The sequence below is a fragment of the Podarcis erhardii genome (assembly GCF_964252035.2).
Source record: "Podarcis erhardii genome assembly, chromosome: 5".
Taxonomy (NCBI): Eukaryota; Metazoa; Chordata; class Lepidosauria; order Squamata; family Lacertidae; genus Podarcis; species Podarcis erhardii.
The window spans coordinates 37,206,724-37,222,706 of NC_138509.1; the positions used below are offsets into that span (position 1 = coordinate 37,206,724).

The 15,983-nt window shown below is 40.0% G+C and overlaps 1 protein-coding gene across 5 annotated transcripts in view; it reads right to left on the bottom strand.

Moving 5' to 3' along the window:
* Positions 1–304: 304 nt before the first annotated feature.
* Positions 305–15,983, bottom strand: part of PLCE1 (phospholipase C epsilon 1) — a 133,609-nt gene continuing 117,930 nt past the window's right edge. For all 5 annotated transcript variants that reach the window (XM_081863943.1, XM_081863944.1, XM_081863940.1 and 2 more), the window contains 11 exons: positions 15,750–15,881; positions 13,344–13,637; positions 11,875–12,038; positions 11,105–11,366; positions 9,213–9,331; positions 6,790–6,918; positions 5,715–5,924; positions 4,501–4,662; positions 3,727–3,945; positions 3,032–3,232; positions 305–1,442 (listed from right to left, as the gene is read on the bottom strand). In XM_081863943.1, coding sequence (XP_081720069.1) covers positions 3,053–3,232; positions 3,727–3,945; positions 4,501–4,662; positions 5,715–5,924; positions 6,790–6,918; positions 9,213–9,331; positions 11,105–11,366; positions 11,875–12,038; positions 13,344–13,637; positions 15,750–15,881 — 1,871 coding nt within the window. In that variant the 3' untranslated portion in view covers positions 305–1,442; positions 3,032–3,052. The remainder of the gene's footprint in view (positions 1,443–3,031; positions 3,233–3,726; positions 3,946–4,500; positions 4,663–5,714; positions 5,925–6,789; positions 6,919–9,212; positions 9,332–11,104; positions 11,367–11,874; positions 12,039–13,343; positions 13,638–15,749; positions 15,882–15,983) is intronic.

Genomic DNA, 15,983 nt, shown 5'->3' on the forward strand with positions numbered 1-15,983 from the left:
TTTGAGGTGAAGGGGCCTTGTGGGGATTAGAGGTGAGTGGCTACATTTTGCAAGCCGTGAGTATGAAGCTTTGTAGAACATCCAATCTGATTATGACTCTGCATTCCATTCGGGTTCAAATTGTTTTTCAGCATTTTGCTTTGAACTTCAGTTAACTGAACAGGCTCTTTTCTTGATTTACGCTCACAATATGATCCTGGTGAACAGCAGGTGTGTTGATGTAGGTTCCACAAAGCCTGTTTTTGAACAGTTTAAAATTTCTACTATCATTATCAAAAGACAGTCAAAACCAGTTACTATTGCTTTAATTGTATTATTAACAAAAGGAAGGGAAGTTACAGCTGGTGCTAACGGCCTTATAAAAACAACAAAAGCCCATGATTTTGCAAACATATACAAATACTTTTATGTAAACAGAAATTGCAAGGTTTATACTGAAAATGAACACACTAGTATGTTTTAGGTTTAAATTTCTTAAATAAGGCTGCCAGCTACGGTAAGAGTGAATATATATTTGACGTTAACAATTCAGATAGAAAAAACTTCAAGCTGTTAATTTCTCTCAAAACACCTTTATAGTAGTGAATTGATAGTGAACATACAGATTATGTTTCCTGAATGTACTTCTCATTATAATGCTTATCTTCTCTAAACAGAGATACATATAATTTTCTGTAAAGCAAGGCATGATAAATACATTATACAGTGGCACATACCTTAGAATATTAAAATAAATAATCATTTTTTAAAAAACAAAAACTAGAATACATTGCATGAAGAAATGTTGCTCCTAATCAGTATCGCTATTAAAATAGGTATACTTACAGCTGTACACTGACAAATCATCTTTTATATTCACCATTCTGAAATCTATGAATTACAATGTACTTTTTATCTGCCTACAACCACCTAAAAGTGTGTTTAGAAGCCGCTTTTAAAAAGTGCATTATTGTTATGTAACACACTACAGCACATCCTCAACTTTCATTTTCCCTTAAGATACCTAATTAAATTATTATTTTTTTCTAAAAAGGCAGATTTCTGCTTGCAATGGACAATATAAGGTGCTTACTTTCCCTCTTGTCCAAAGGTAGTGAATATGAAGACAAAAGGAGGAACAGTCTCCAATGCTTCCAGGGTATTCTTCCAAAGCCTCAAAAACATAACTTCCTCCACTGTTCACAGACTTGGCTCTTGCCAGCAGAAGCAGCAACTAGATTGCACCTGCACTGGTAGCAGAGATTCAGCTGGGCCAGCCAGTTCCTTAGCAGTGACTTGCTCCAATGTACGAAGGTTTGTCTCTTTATTTAGACACGTTCCAGTTACACCCCCTATCTCCTCCCAAAGCAAGACTGCGCAAAGAAGCTGAGGGAGTGAATTCATCATTTTCTATCAACTTCACTGCAGCTTTTGTCTCTTGTATTTAAGGCCTTTGTAATTTCCTAGAATCAGGAGGAAATGCAGAGAGGTTTAAATACATTTTTAAAAAAGATTTTGAGCAATTAATCACTTAAATACTGCTGCCATATGTTGAATAAAGAAAATCTAGTAAAAGGCAAGTACTGAGGTTCTATTGCTTAAATTTCTCCCCTTAAATGGGAAGCTCTTATGCTGTTGTCATTAAATTACTGTATTTTTCGCTCCATAGGGCGCACCTAGTTTTTAGGGGGGGAAATAAAAAAAAACATTATTCCCCCCCCCCCCAGCCCCAAAGAGCAAAGAAGCCAAGACAACGAGCGGGATTCATCCCGCTGGCTGTCTTGGCTTCTTCTTTAGCCGCAGGGCGGGGGAAGCCCGGGCTTCCCCCAACCCCCACCCCCAGAATGGGTCCTGGAGCGCAACCTCGCCTTCGCTCCCGGAGCTTGCTGCTATCCGCAAGCCTTCTGAGCCTGGCAGGAACTCCCGCCGGGCTCCGAAGGCTTGCGGATAGCTGCCTGAAGCCTGGAGAGCGAGAGGGGTCAGTGAGCACCGACCCCTCTCGCTCTCCAGGCTTCAGTGAGAGCCTGCATTCACCCTTCATTTTTGAAGGGGGAAAAGTACAACCTATAGAGCAAAAAATACGGTAGTTCAGAAAATAGCATTTCCTTGGAATTACTGATTAACAGGAAAGAGAACCTCTCATGGATTTCATATCTGGTTGCCCCATTTTAATGTCACATTAAAGATAGCCTAACATGATGGTTTAGTGTGAATAATGCACACTGCTCAGAAGTTCCCAACTCTGCATCTTCCAAACCTAGGTTCATTGTTTGTTTCTTCCATGAGCAATAAGGGAAAAGCAAACCAAGGTTAACAATTGTTGCTTGTTTGGAGGAAAGGCAGCCTGGCTTGCCTTATTCACCAAGCACCAGAAGTGTGTGTGTGTGGGAGTGCCATGGGAACTTTGAAGCAGCCTGCATCAGCACAGCTTGTTCACAATAAACCATCTTTCAGCTCCTCTACAAGTAAACCTAGTAAACTGCATTGGTGGTACAAGATGCTACTGTTACGGGTGTAGAAAGCTCACCAACCATGGTGACCTGCACAGTAAAGTTCCTGTGACAATCACAACTACACTGTACACAGGCAGATCTGTCCTTGAACCAGAAGCACTTGCTCAATGGAAAGTATCTTGATCCCATGCAACAAATTAGAAGCAAGCACACGTAGACTGCTCTATATTCTGATTGTCTGGAAAAGCCGTTTTGGGGGATTATGTTCAGCTGGGAGCGTGAGAAGTTGCCATCTGGATGCATCCTAAATTTAACTCGATGGCAATAAAAGTCTACCAGTTTTTTCCCTTCTCTCTTAGCTGGAACAGCAAAAATGAAAGGGAAATCTGTGTTATCACTTAATTTGTTAACTAAACCATTCCCCTACTTCATCACTGATTATAAAAGACAAGGCTATTTTAAGGAAGGCTTCACAGCATTTAAAAAAAAAATTACCAGGAGTTTATTACTTGGGTTATTGCAAGCTTAGCAATGCTTATGTAGTTTAAATTGGTATATAAGTACACTACATTATTTAGATCTCTGCCAACATGTCTTACCTGAATACAAATCTCTGGAGGTTATTCCATCGTGTCGCTGTAAGTCAAACTGCATGCAGTCTTGTCATCTTTACTTTGCAGACCCTCTGAAGATGTTTGTAGAGATGTGGTTATAAAGCCCCTGTACTGCTTACTTGATTTAGTTAATTTCTTAAACTCATTAGCAAATGAAATACCTTTTCTTTTATCGTCTCGGCCTGCCTATGAAAAGAAAACGCCAGGGAACCAAAATAACCAAGTTGCAAAAACATTGTCAGTGTTATTGGCTTGTGGGGTGAACAGTTCTGCACAAAAGAACAGTTCCGTGTCAATCCTCTATTATATCATTTATGGCAGGAAAATGTCACCACATGGTGACTTTGCCCTACCTCCCCCCCCCCTTTCTTTCCATAGTGAAACTTTCTCATGGGTAAACTTCCACAGAATGAGCTGAATATTCAACCACATCCTGAAGAATGCTTAAAAAAGGAATTGAAAATGCAAGTTGAGTTGCCTTCAATTCTAACAAATGTCTTGATAATCCAAAGCTATTAAATGCCAATTTAAAGGATTTGTTATGAATCTTCTGCCCGTAGAATGAATATAAAACTCCTTTTGCCATTTTTGCTAGAGATGATAGTATGTTCATTTTCTAAATTTGCAGAGCTTTATAGAACAGCAAAGTTTATACAAATTTAGTAGAACAATTTACTTACTTGGACTTGTTCTTTAAGCTTAAGGATAAATTTCCCAGCTCCCTTCCACCTGTTTTGAGCCTGAAACACACACTCTTGGTCGGCAAGGATCCTCCGAGACATTTTGGGTGTAGAAGACTTCTTGTTTGCAGCCTCCTTTGTCACTTCCTCTAAGAGAACATAATCGCTTGGGTTGGGGTGGTTCAGAATACTGTAGGAATACTTAGCCTTGCATAAAGTCTGTTAAAATAAAATTAAAATGCAAAACCAAATGCTGTTTAGTTACCATTCACTTCTAAGGCAGGTCTCACCTTGCGCAAACAGAAGGGATAAATCATTCATTTGCTGGATGTACATTTCGTCTAACCCATGGGTAGGCAAACTAGGGGCTGGATGTGGCCCAATTGCCTTCTCAATCTGGCCCGTGGACGGTGCAGGAATCAGCATGTTGTTTTTTACACGAGTAGAATATGTGCTTTTATTTAAAATGCATCTCTGTGTTATTTGTGGGGCATAGGAATTCGTTCATTCGCTCGCCCCCCAATATAGTCCGGCCCCCCACAAGGTCTGAGGGACAGTGAACCGGCCCCCTGCTGAAAAAGTTTGCTGACCCCTGGTCTAACCTAAATCATTTACAGGCCAAAACACATTTAAAACCTAGTCCTGTGGGCAGAAGTGTGTTAGCAATGACAGCCAGTAGGGACAATCTTTTTGACCTGATATTCTGCTGTTCTTTCTGCAAGAGACAGGTGTAACTCTCAGCAAGTGAGGGGAAAATGAATTAGGACATCCTACCTGTTGGATGACATCCTGGGCTGTACTGAAGCGAGATGCTTTGATGACTGTACGAGGTTGCTCTGGGGAAACGTCATGAACTTGAACAAAAAAGCTGTCATCCTCAGAGCTAGCAGTTGCATCATCTTTCTCCTCCAGAAAAAGATTTCTGTTGTTTAAGTTCTATAGAAAACATGCAAAAATATAGATTTTCCTGGCTCTGAAAAGGAGACCTGTTGCTTGAGGAAATGTGGAGGTAGCTTCTTCGAAAACTAAAATTGTGGTATTCATTCCTTGTTTTAAGATTTAATATGTTGTGAAAAAGCATGAAGAATCAAGCTTTGATGGCAAGGGAATGGCAGTTGTGCACCTAGTTGCATGAGTGCTAAAATAACTGGAGGGACTTTTCTCTTTCTTCCCAATTGTGTCAATGAAAAGCATACTCTTCTTCCCTATGCTGTCCAAATGAGAAAATTCAGAAGGCCTGTTGTTGTTTAAACACACTTACACAGAGGGAGTGGTTTATGTGGGGTGGCCTGATCCTCACTGTAGTCTGCCTATGTTGCGATGGATCTTACTACACAACCAGTATGCCACCAGAAAGCATAATCAGCTGGGCAGTGGCATGTTGCGCTTGAGTGATCCCTCTTGCTGTTCTGGCTCCTGGGATCGCTGCGCAGCCTGCATTCACTCCATAAGACGCACACATATTTCCCCTTACTTTTTAGGAGGGAAAAAGTGAGCCTTATAGAGCAAAAAATACGGTAATTTGGATAAATCTCAGTTGTTTAATCAAGCTTTGATGGCACTTTGGGCACAATCCAGTCAAAATTCATCACGCCTAAGCACCAATGCTAGCACAAATATGTGCAACTATTCACAGGGCTTTTCCCCCCCCCCCTGCTGCTGCTGATCCCTTTCTATACATCGTCTTTCCTAATTAAGCATACGTAAAGTTTACTGTATAGATCTACCTATAAATAAATAATGTAAAATAATTGCCCTTAGGATGAGTTCATGTATTTAAGTGTTTCAACAAGCCATCTTTTCAGTGATGCATTGTAAAAAAATAATAATACACCATTAAACACTGCTGGGCTTTTCTGTATTACTTCCTTTCCTAATGCTCTATGTCAACAAGAACAAGTTCCAGGAAGCCAAGCAATGAATATGTTCTTTTTGTCACCCTCTTGATACTATCAGCAAGCAATATATGTCAAGGCAAATAGACTCACTTCCTCGCGGGTTTTAAAGATAATTCTTCCGACGTAGCCTTCTTCTGGGAACCAGCTGTTCAAAAGCTGGACAATCTCTTCCTCCGGACTGAGCACTCTTTGGAATGGTGGCTTCCTGTACTCATTTCTTTCTTTAGATATAAAGCATTTCTCCTCCATCAAAAAATAGTCTGTGGGATACTGTCCAATACCTTTTGTAGTCGCCAAAATCTAAAGCAAAAACATGTTAATAATTAGAATGGCAGAAGGTTGCATGTTCAGTAAGCTGATTGTGTTGACAACAAAAAACCCTTTATGATCAATTTATCTTGTGTACAAAATATGCTTTTGCTGTATTGCTAGCCATCCAAAATGTCTTTCCTGGGGCTATGTACTATCTGGGTAGCTGACTATTTCAGCAGAGGCAACTGGTGTTTAATCTTATTTCTGTCCAGCTTGGCTTGCCAGACAGTTTATTCAAATTCCCAAGACAGTAGAGCATTTTCCCACTGCTGGAAAACAGCCTCCGCTGAGATAATCAGCTGGAGGTTTTTCCACTCATGAACTTAGCCCTTTTAACTTTTATTCTGCATTTCAATGATGTTTGAGAAAAAGACATTATGCAGAAAAGCCTGGCCCCTATGACAAGGGCAACCAGCTTGGCCCATCGTTCAGAAAGCAGCCCCCTTCCTCCTTAATAGACATATTTCTAATACAGAACATGCTGTCCAAGCAAAACTTCATAATAATAACAGCAAAAGCTTTATGACTGTCAGTGCAATTCACTTTCAGCCTGTGCTTGAGGGATCTGGATCATTCTGTACCTGAAATGCTTTAGCTCCACTGTTTCAGCATTACAAATGTTTTTGGCAACAAACAAGCCTCTTTGCCTGCAAAGCTCCAGTAACTAAGGAAGTTAGGATAGGATCTGTGTTTGTCACTAAGCTTTTGCATGTCTCCATATCAGTAAATTGGGCTTAGTTATTTTGGGGCTTAGGCTGCCCAAATCCAACAGAAATCTTAGGGAGCGAGTTACACAGCACATGGTTAGTTACTACAGATTTGAGTCCTGAACATCTCAAAAGTGCAGGCTTACTTGATGCAGAAGCTGAGCTGCTGTGGTTCCCTGCCTTATCGTAAAAAGCGTGAAAGGTTCTGGTCCTGGAACTCCGTGTATAGTGACTTTGTACACTGCAGCCTCTCTCCTCTCTGCAGTACTGAACCGCTGTTTAAAGTAAACATGCATCTTTAACGTTTATTGACTATTTCATGATTTAACCAATGCAATAAGTAACAAGTTCATCCACCACAAACATGGCCACAGGATATCTGAAACATTAGGAAGAGTAAGAAAGATAGCAAATGCATGCAGAAAACTTTGAACTGAAATAAGTTAAGAAAAATGATCACAGATGGCCATTAGCTAGCTTCCTTGTGGTCTAATAGCATGTCTTCAAATAATTTCAATTTAAAGACACAGCCAGGAAAAGCTTGAGGGTAAGCCTCTGCGCCAAGCTTCTGAAACAATGTGCTGGACACAATGTACTACTGAATGGAGAAAGAGTGGGCAAAAGGAAGACCGAGATACACAACAGCTACTTTGATTTTGTCTATATAAATAATATAAGCGATGACTCAGTAGCAGTAATAAAAATAAATGAGGATGAACAAAGGACAGAACAGCTAAATAAACTTAATTAATTCAAATTAGTAGAGCTGAATAAATTTCTCATATTGATAACTCATGGAGAACTGGCAAGGTTCCAGGAGACAGGAGATAAACAAATAGAATTGTCTGCTTAACAGTAAGGGCTAGAGGAAAACAGACAGACCACAGTCATTGGAGTTTCCGTAAGAACTTGTGTCATGATCCAGACAAATTTATGCTTAACTAAAGCCCATTGATTTCACCATTAAAATAAAAGAATATGCTGAACTCTTCAACTGAACTGAACTTAGAAGTGCTTTCCTTTGCTGGACTGCATTTCTCACTTTTTTTTGCTAAAGAGGAAACATTGGGATTAAACAGAACACACCTGCTATAGCTAGAATTCAGCCAGGGGTGTTGCAAATAACATCCTTTTAAGAAAGCGCAGGATATGTGTGTGAACGTGAATATGGTCTTGTAGGCTGGACTAAACCCCATTTAGAAGACGGCTCACCATCATACCGCCAGTTCAGAGGAACCTTGTAGTGTTCCACAGGTCACAATGTCTGGTCCAGCACTTGATTTAAAGTGGAGAATGAAGGCATGTTCCAACCTTGCAGATGTGCAAGTAAGGAAAACCAAAAGAGGATTCAGTGGCATAACAGCTGCTAGGAGTCAAGTAACTTTGGAGCTGTAGCTCCATAAAGGATAGCAACAGTGGTCCGACTGTAGGGGAGGCACTTACAGACCTGGCAGTCTAGGCAACAATTAGTGCAATGCAGTGTGCAGATGATGGGTCAGTTCACAGAGGGAAGAGATGTCCATTGGGCTCGTGCCATTGCAAAGCTGCATGTGTGTCTTTGCCCATAACTGAGCCCTTAACTATCAAGCAGACATCATAATGAGTACAACTGTCCAACCTGACAAATAGTGGAATCCACTGTTCTTTAAACATAAATTTCAAGTTAAGCTTACAAAGGTTTATTACACTTGACAAAATAAATAAATATGAAGCCTAAAGCTGAATATAAATACAGTGGTACCTCGGGTTAAGTACTTAATTCGTTCCAGAGGTCCGTTCTTAACCTAAAACTGTTCTTAACCTGAAGCACAACTTTAACTAATGGGGCCTCCTGCTGCCACTGCGCCGCCGGAGCACAATTTCTGTTCTCATCCTGAAGCAAAGTTCTTAACCTGAAGCACTATTTATGGGTTAGCGGAGTGTAACCTGAAGCGTATGTAACCTGAAGCGTATGTAACCTGAAGCATATGTAACCCGAGGTACCACTGTATAACTGAAAAAGGGGTGGCTGCACAGCTCTGGTTCCCCCACCATTGTTCCTCAACTGACCATTGCATTATAGAATTGTAGCGCTAGAGGGTATTCCTGGGAGGGGCTTCCTGACTGACGTAAAGACTGGCCAGTCAGAGCACTGTAAATCCAGCTTCTGCTCCAAGCCAAAAGAACAGAAGGGAGCATGGGGGTGAGAAATGCAGCAAGTTCATTTCCATCTCTTGTGGGTTTTGGACTTGCTTATCTGAATGATATCCTGCATTGAGATCTATTCTGATGCTTATACTGTAGCTGTACAATTATATTCAGCTCCTGTGCTGCTGTCATCCTGAAGAAGCACAGTACAGGTAGCATGTTGATTTATTCTGATATCTTTTACTGAGCATTCAAAGACACATGGAAATTCAGCACTGTAGTCTGATTTACATGGATGCTGTCCCTCAGGAGATACTCCCCCCCCCCCCAGAGCATTCCCATTTCTCACAATGCAGGAACCAAAGGCATCCTTTCTCTTCCTGGAAGAATCTTCTACATTGACCAGGAGAGCATGCTGACAAATCTATTAGAAATAAATTACCAAAGAAGCAGGCACCATGTTTCCAGAAGGATTCTCTTCCATTCTTCGGCTGTTAATAAACAAACTCGAGATTTCTAGTGCTTCATTGTGCAGGCTTCGTAGCTGCAGATGCCTGTATCCTTAAACAATATAGTAACACAAAATTGGGAGGTGGGAGAATAAACCAGTCAAATAGACTACATGTTCATAGGTTACGTACGTTGCAGAGACAAATGTAACAGTAGCCACTTAACTGTCCCTGAAGTGTAAGGATGCTTGTAATTTCCTCTTTCATAAAATATCTATTGGCTACAGTCCAGAGAAGCTCTGCAAGTAGACAAGGGCTTGAGAGTGCATACCAGGACATTGCGCTATTTTGTTTTGAAACACAGCTCCCCAAGCCACGTTGAGGGCTACTGTAGAAGTTCCTGTGAGAACTCAAGGAGCATATAGGGGCCTGCTTGCTGGAATGTACTATCAACCTGCTCAAAACATGCTGTATTAGGTGGGCAAAAAACTGAAATATATAAACACTGGCCTTCTGGTCTATTGAAAGTTCTTTTGAGTGATTTACCTTCATAAGACATTTGCCCCCTTACATTACAGAAGCACCAAGGTATTTAAAATGGCCATTGCAATCGACACTACTTCACTGAAAATTATGAGATGGATACCAGCTTATGTACATATTTATTTGGACATGCTAAAACTTGCCTAAAGATTGCACAAATATTGTAGACACCTGCCTGTGCTGTAGAGGGTCCACTTGCACAAAGGTCTGGTGAAAGATGACAAGCGGCAGCTGTTAGGATATTTTGGAACTAATTGCCTGCTAGCTAAGATTTCAGCATACACTTACTGAGGTTCAGCATGTTCTGTCTATACACATACACTAACAGGTGTAATGCCAGAAAAGCCTGGAGTCTGAGAAGTCCATTCACAAACACACCGTGTCCCTCCTAAAACACTAGTGTTTGAAATGCTGAAAGTCTCCTTTTTTTAACAATACACTTCTGCTGAAGCAGGGGTGTGGGTTCATTTCCTTAACCACCTGTTCCATCTGTTAGAACCTCAGGGCAGTGCACACAAATAATAGTTAAAACAGTACATTTAATAAAAGTAATTTACAACCACAATCAATGCTTTTGACAATCATCTTAGAGCAGTAAAACACAGCACTAGTGTATCTGACCTAGAAACAATTAAGCTCTCCTGAAGGTCTGAGTTAAGGTATGTGTCTTGAGACTTACAGAAACACATTGGAAAACCATAATAGATCCTGGCACCTCTTTCTGAGGTGTAGGCAATTATTAAGAAAACAAAACCCAACATAATTTTTAAACATCATACATTAAGATGCTTAGAAAGTTGAGTTAATTTTTAATCTGTTTTAGTATTTTAACTTTTGAATGTTTTAAAGTACTGGCTATGATTTTCCCCCTCATTTTCTTGTTTTATCCTTTTGTAAACTGCTTTGAAGTTTTTTTTTACAATCAACCCATATATAAATTTTATGAAATAACTGATTTAAATAAGAGTCAGTTTTAGCAAGTTGTGTACGCATGCAGCCAAAGCAGCCCCTGCTTCACCCCTCTCTCCCTAAAGCGAGGAAACAAAACACGAGAGCAGCTGGTTAAGCATTATATATGATCCAGCACTTGTTGGGTTGCTTCTATCAAACAAACTATGAACTATGAGCAGGATACCAAGAACAAACCTGGGCTTCTGACTGTGGTTTGCTTGCGGAAAAAACAAACCACACACATTGGTTCGCACATAAGCAAGTCACTCAGTGGTCTAATTTTCCTAACTACAATGTGTGGTCAGCCCTACATGCAAAAATGTTTGTTGTGTATCACAGCCCTCAGTACTCAGCAGCTCTGTCTGGGCCCTGCATACAAACTTCAATTTACCTCTTTTTAAAGCCTTCAGCGGAATGATTCTTTGAGCCATCACAGCTGAAGAATTGTTTTCAACAACTGCAAAACGAAGGAAGACTAGATCTTCAAAGTGAATCCGGAAAAGGAACTGTTCATTCCACATGGGGTTGAGAGTATTGCGATGAATGGGCTTAGTGCGGAAATGGCAGCTATCCAGCGGAATCCCAAGCACATCAACTTCAATGCAGGGGCTTCCTGTGCTGTTGCTAGGACAAACATTCTGTCCAGACACAATCTGGAAAACAAAGGCCCAGAATGAAAACAGGGTTCTTGTTGTTTTAATCAACTCTCTCAGACTGAAGAGTGCTTATGCTTTAAAGAACAAATTAATTAAAAACTGGTTTCAGAAGTAACAATAAGTAGTAATATACATAACTAAAACTGAAATGGCAGTCTTGTAATATGCTACTTGCTTATTCTTATGCAGAACAGCAGCTGCTTCTGGGCAAGGACCCAGGTGGAAAACTGCCACACTCTTTGAGGCCAGATGTCCCCCACCCAGCATCAAATCCAAAAATATGTGTCTAAAAACTGACATGCACTTTCTGTGCTGCATCAAGTTGAAAGTTTTGTAACAACTGATGATCGTCTCCTTCCCTCTCCTTGGTCCCACATTTAATTGTAGCTGTCTTACTAGCAATACCAGTAATAATAATTAGAAGACACATATTAAAATTATGTCATGTATAGAGTTAACTGGTTGTGTTAGGCTTATTAAAAGATTAATATGAGTTTTCACTTACTGTCAGTGAATAAATAGCTGGCTCCATATTGTCCAAATCTCGCTCTAAAGGACAAAAGTGTTGATACATTGGACAGTTCTTATCCCACAAAACAGGTGGTTTCATAACATACCCACAACCACCATTTGCTTCAAACATTGCTGCATTTAGGTGAAGAGGGAGATCTATAGGTAAAGCATTCAAAGTGTTAATATTGCTAAGACTTGATTGTAAGATAATGCATTTTTAAAAGAACATGGTGAACAAATGTGCCGTTTCATTCTCGGCATGTACAGTTGGCTTCAATTAGTTGCCAAAAGGCAACGGTAAACCTGAAAAACTAATCAAACTATAAGAGCTTTGAAGAAATAGAAATAGTTCACAAAAACAGATTACTATGAAGTTAAAGGGCTCTTTCGCACAATTAGTTTTTTTGCAATAACATCAAGCAAAACCATGGCTTAGTGAAAGCATGCAAGCATTCCCAAAAAGGAGATTGCTGTTGCTGCATTCCTCCACCAGTCCTGCTGCTGCTGTGAGCTAAGCAGAGGTTTGGCTTCAGAGGAGCATCTGAATTTGGGCTCCTGGTTTGTCTCCTTCAGGCAAACCACAAGCTGCAAACCCACTGGTAGCAGCATATGGTTTGTCCGAGGCAAGACAAAATACAAGTCCAGTTTTGGATAATACATGAAGCCAAACCATGGCTTAGCTCACAGCAGCAAGAGGACTGAAGAAGGAATGCAGTAGGCACAATCTGTTCTATGGGCACTCACAAACGTGTTTGCACTAAGCCACATTTGGTCTAGTGTTATGGGTGAACCAGCTTATTATCACTCATATGGCCAAGAAACTGCAGTGATACACAATATAGGAATGACAGTATCTAAAACCAGCAATGGCCGCTCCAAAATCTAGAAACATCAGTCCTGTATACCTGAAGGGAGCATCTCCACCCCTATCGTTCAGCCCGGACACTGAAGTCCAGCTCCAAGGGCCTTCTGGCGGTTCCCTCATTGCGAGAAGTGAGGTTACAGGGAACCAGACAGAGGGCCTTCTCGGTAGTGGCGCCCACCCTGTGGAACGCCCTCCCATCAGATGTCAAGGAAATAAGCAGCTATCTTATCTTTAAAAGACATCTGAAGGCAGCCCTGTTTAGGAAAGTTTTTAATATTTAATGCTGTATTGTTTTTAACACTCGATTGGGAGCCGCCCAGAGTGACTGGGGAAACTCAGCCAGATGGGCGGGGTATAAATAATAAATTATTATTATTTGTTTGGGGTTACAGAATGACACATGCATTTGTGTGGATGCATGTGGTATTGTTTGAAACCACAATTATTTCTGTGAAACTTGAGTACCTCCAATGTATATTCATTTTACATCTATAAAAACGCCAAGCAAGGAAATGCAAGATACAACCCAAAAGGGAATGGTATTCTTGTAATGTTTCAAGCGCACATATGTTTTTAAGGAATGAGTGTGCCCCTACCATCCGTTTGGTAGTTGAGTGCCACCAGCTGTACCCCATGTAACCAGAACAGAAGGGGATGAGGATTGGATGAGTCAATGCGAGTAGCGGCCGGGTATGTCCTCAGCAGCTGGCAGGTGGTATGTTGTATCAGCTTCTGAGAATATCGCCTGCACAAGCGCTTGGCAGCATTTTCATTCAAAGAGGAGATATGGTAACACCTAGGTGTCCTTATTATAGAACTGAGAGAAGTTGTTGGGCTAAGAGCAGGTGAAAAGGGCTCTTCCCAGATCTGCCGTGCGCTATCAAAGGCACCTAAAAAAAGAACAAAGACAAGTAACAGCTGCACATTCTGGTAACACCACCTTGTCTTCACCTCATCCCCAAGAAGAATATACTAATAGGAAACAAATGCATGCATGGCCACAATAGTAAGGAAATCTTATGCATCAGCAGAACTCTAAAGACTTCTCTGCAGGGAATTCTGTTCCTCAGAGGAAAACCCAGTTTAAAAACAAGAGCCATGGCTTCATAATTTGGAAATACTGCAGATCTTCAAATAAACTACAACAGGAGGTCTAGTTTTCTTCTCTGTGACTTAACTTTGAAAAAAAAAGATTTTTTTTTCATTCCTATATATTGGTAACAGTAATGAGGTAAGCATTAGTAGAAGATAACTACCATGCTCTTAACAACATGATCTGAAGGAATAGTGCAGCAACCTTGTGGAAGCTAAGCAGGTCTGGAGGCAAGGTTTTCTGAAAACCCCATATAAGCTGCCCTGAGTTCAATGATGGAAGGAAGGTGTAATATAAACCTAATAATTTAAAATAAATAAACCTGCACATGCTTACTCAAAAAATTAAAGAAGTGCGATAATGAACGAATCTCAGTGCAGACACAGAATTCAGGCAGATGTGAAGTTGCAAATTTCTGAACCGTGATTTAGAAATTTGGAGGGGGCTGCGGGATTGCGTACTTCCTATTCCACTTTTACCTCCTACCTAGAGCAAATATACCACTCTGTTTGCCTTAAACACAGTTCAGTGTAACATTGACCATGGTCAATGTTAATGAGGTCCTCCTACTTAATTTGTAATGGATTTGAAAAATGTGGTAGGTGTTAGTGTAGACATGACGACTCCATTGTCTGGAGTGAGAGAAACTACAAGCCTGGATTTTGACAGCATGCAAAGCCAAACCATGGCTTCACTAGCAGCAGCAGCAGCAGCAGCAACAACAACAACAACTGGACTATAGGAGGAGCATTTCTCTGGGAGCCTGCTTGTGTGTTCATGCTAGGCCATGGTTTGGCTTAGCATTATATGCAAATGGAAACAATGTAAAAGAGGAATTCAGACTAGAAGAAATAGAGGGGAGAATGCAGGAGTCCAGAGTTCACAGCACACTACCAGTTTTTTCATCATGGTTAAGGGATTGGTAGAGTTATAACTGCACCACACTTTTCATATAAAACATTAGCTTCTTTCTTTGGCAATTGAAATATTTTCATTTTACCATTACTTTCCTGAAAAGTTAGGGGGGGGGAACACCTTAAAAGTGATGAAGGGCAACATCTATCTTGCTTTTCTATTGACATCTCAGACCTAAATGGAGAATATCATTCCCCTTTACTCAGAAATCACAACTGAAATTGATGGACTATGATGAAATGACTAAACTCACAGAAAAGCTTGGAGACAATGATAATGAGAAATTTAAAAAAGAATGGGAAACATTTATTGTATACGTACAAAAATACTGTAAACAAGTAGAAACATTGGCAGGCTTTGATTAAATGTTTACAAGCAGTTAAAAATGAGATAAAGGAAATTTGAGTTGAGATATTAAGGTTTGGTGGTAATCAGTTAAATATTGATAAAATAATGAGAATAAAAATAAGAGGTTTAATTATAATTATGCAGAAAATGTATACATTCACTGAACCAGAAACGGAAATGGTTAAAGAGGTTAAAGAACCTCCAAAAAGAAAGAGATGATGTTTATATATTGAAAAAAGTGTTAATGTCTTATATTTCTGTTTATATTTATATTTTGTGTGTGTGTTTGTTTCTGTTTTCTTTTTCAAGAAGAAGAATTGTTGAAGTTAAAACTGTAAAAATCAATAGAAATTTATTTACAAAAAAGAAAAATGGTTTGCCAATTAGTAAAATTTAAATTACATTTAAATGATTACATTTATATTTCTTGCAATTAAACCCTGTCCCAACAGTTTATTACTTTACAGTAGGTCTTTTATTTACAATGAGGTCATTGTAATTGTTGCACTGCTAATGGAAAATTATTTCAAACCCTGAGTGCTGCATGTGCAGAACAATACGTTTGATCTTTAACTAGTAGGTCTGCTATATGTGTTGGATTACACAGTCAGTCCCTGTGATTGGTAAAGGAAGATGCTGACTTTACCTTTTCCAGATGCTTTGGCAAGCATTGCTGGCTCCCCTGGGCTCAGCCTTCCAGGATTGTTGCCAAAAATGGACTTCCTGCTCTTTCTTTCCTTTCCTCTGCTAGAGCCAGATGGATTTAGAGTTGACAGACCTAATTCCATACAAAATAAAATAAATGGACTGAAAAACACAAGCGAGTGGGCATGATTCCCCCCCTTTAAAAAAAAAATTCAGTTTATTTTGAAGGCTTTAT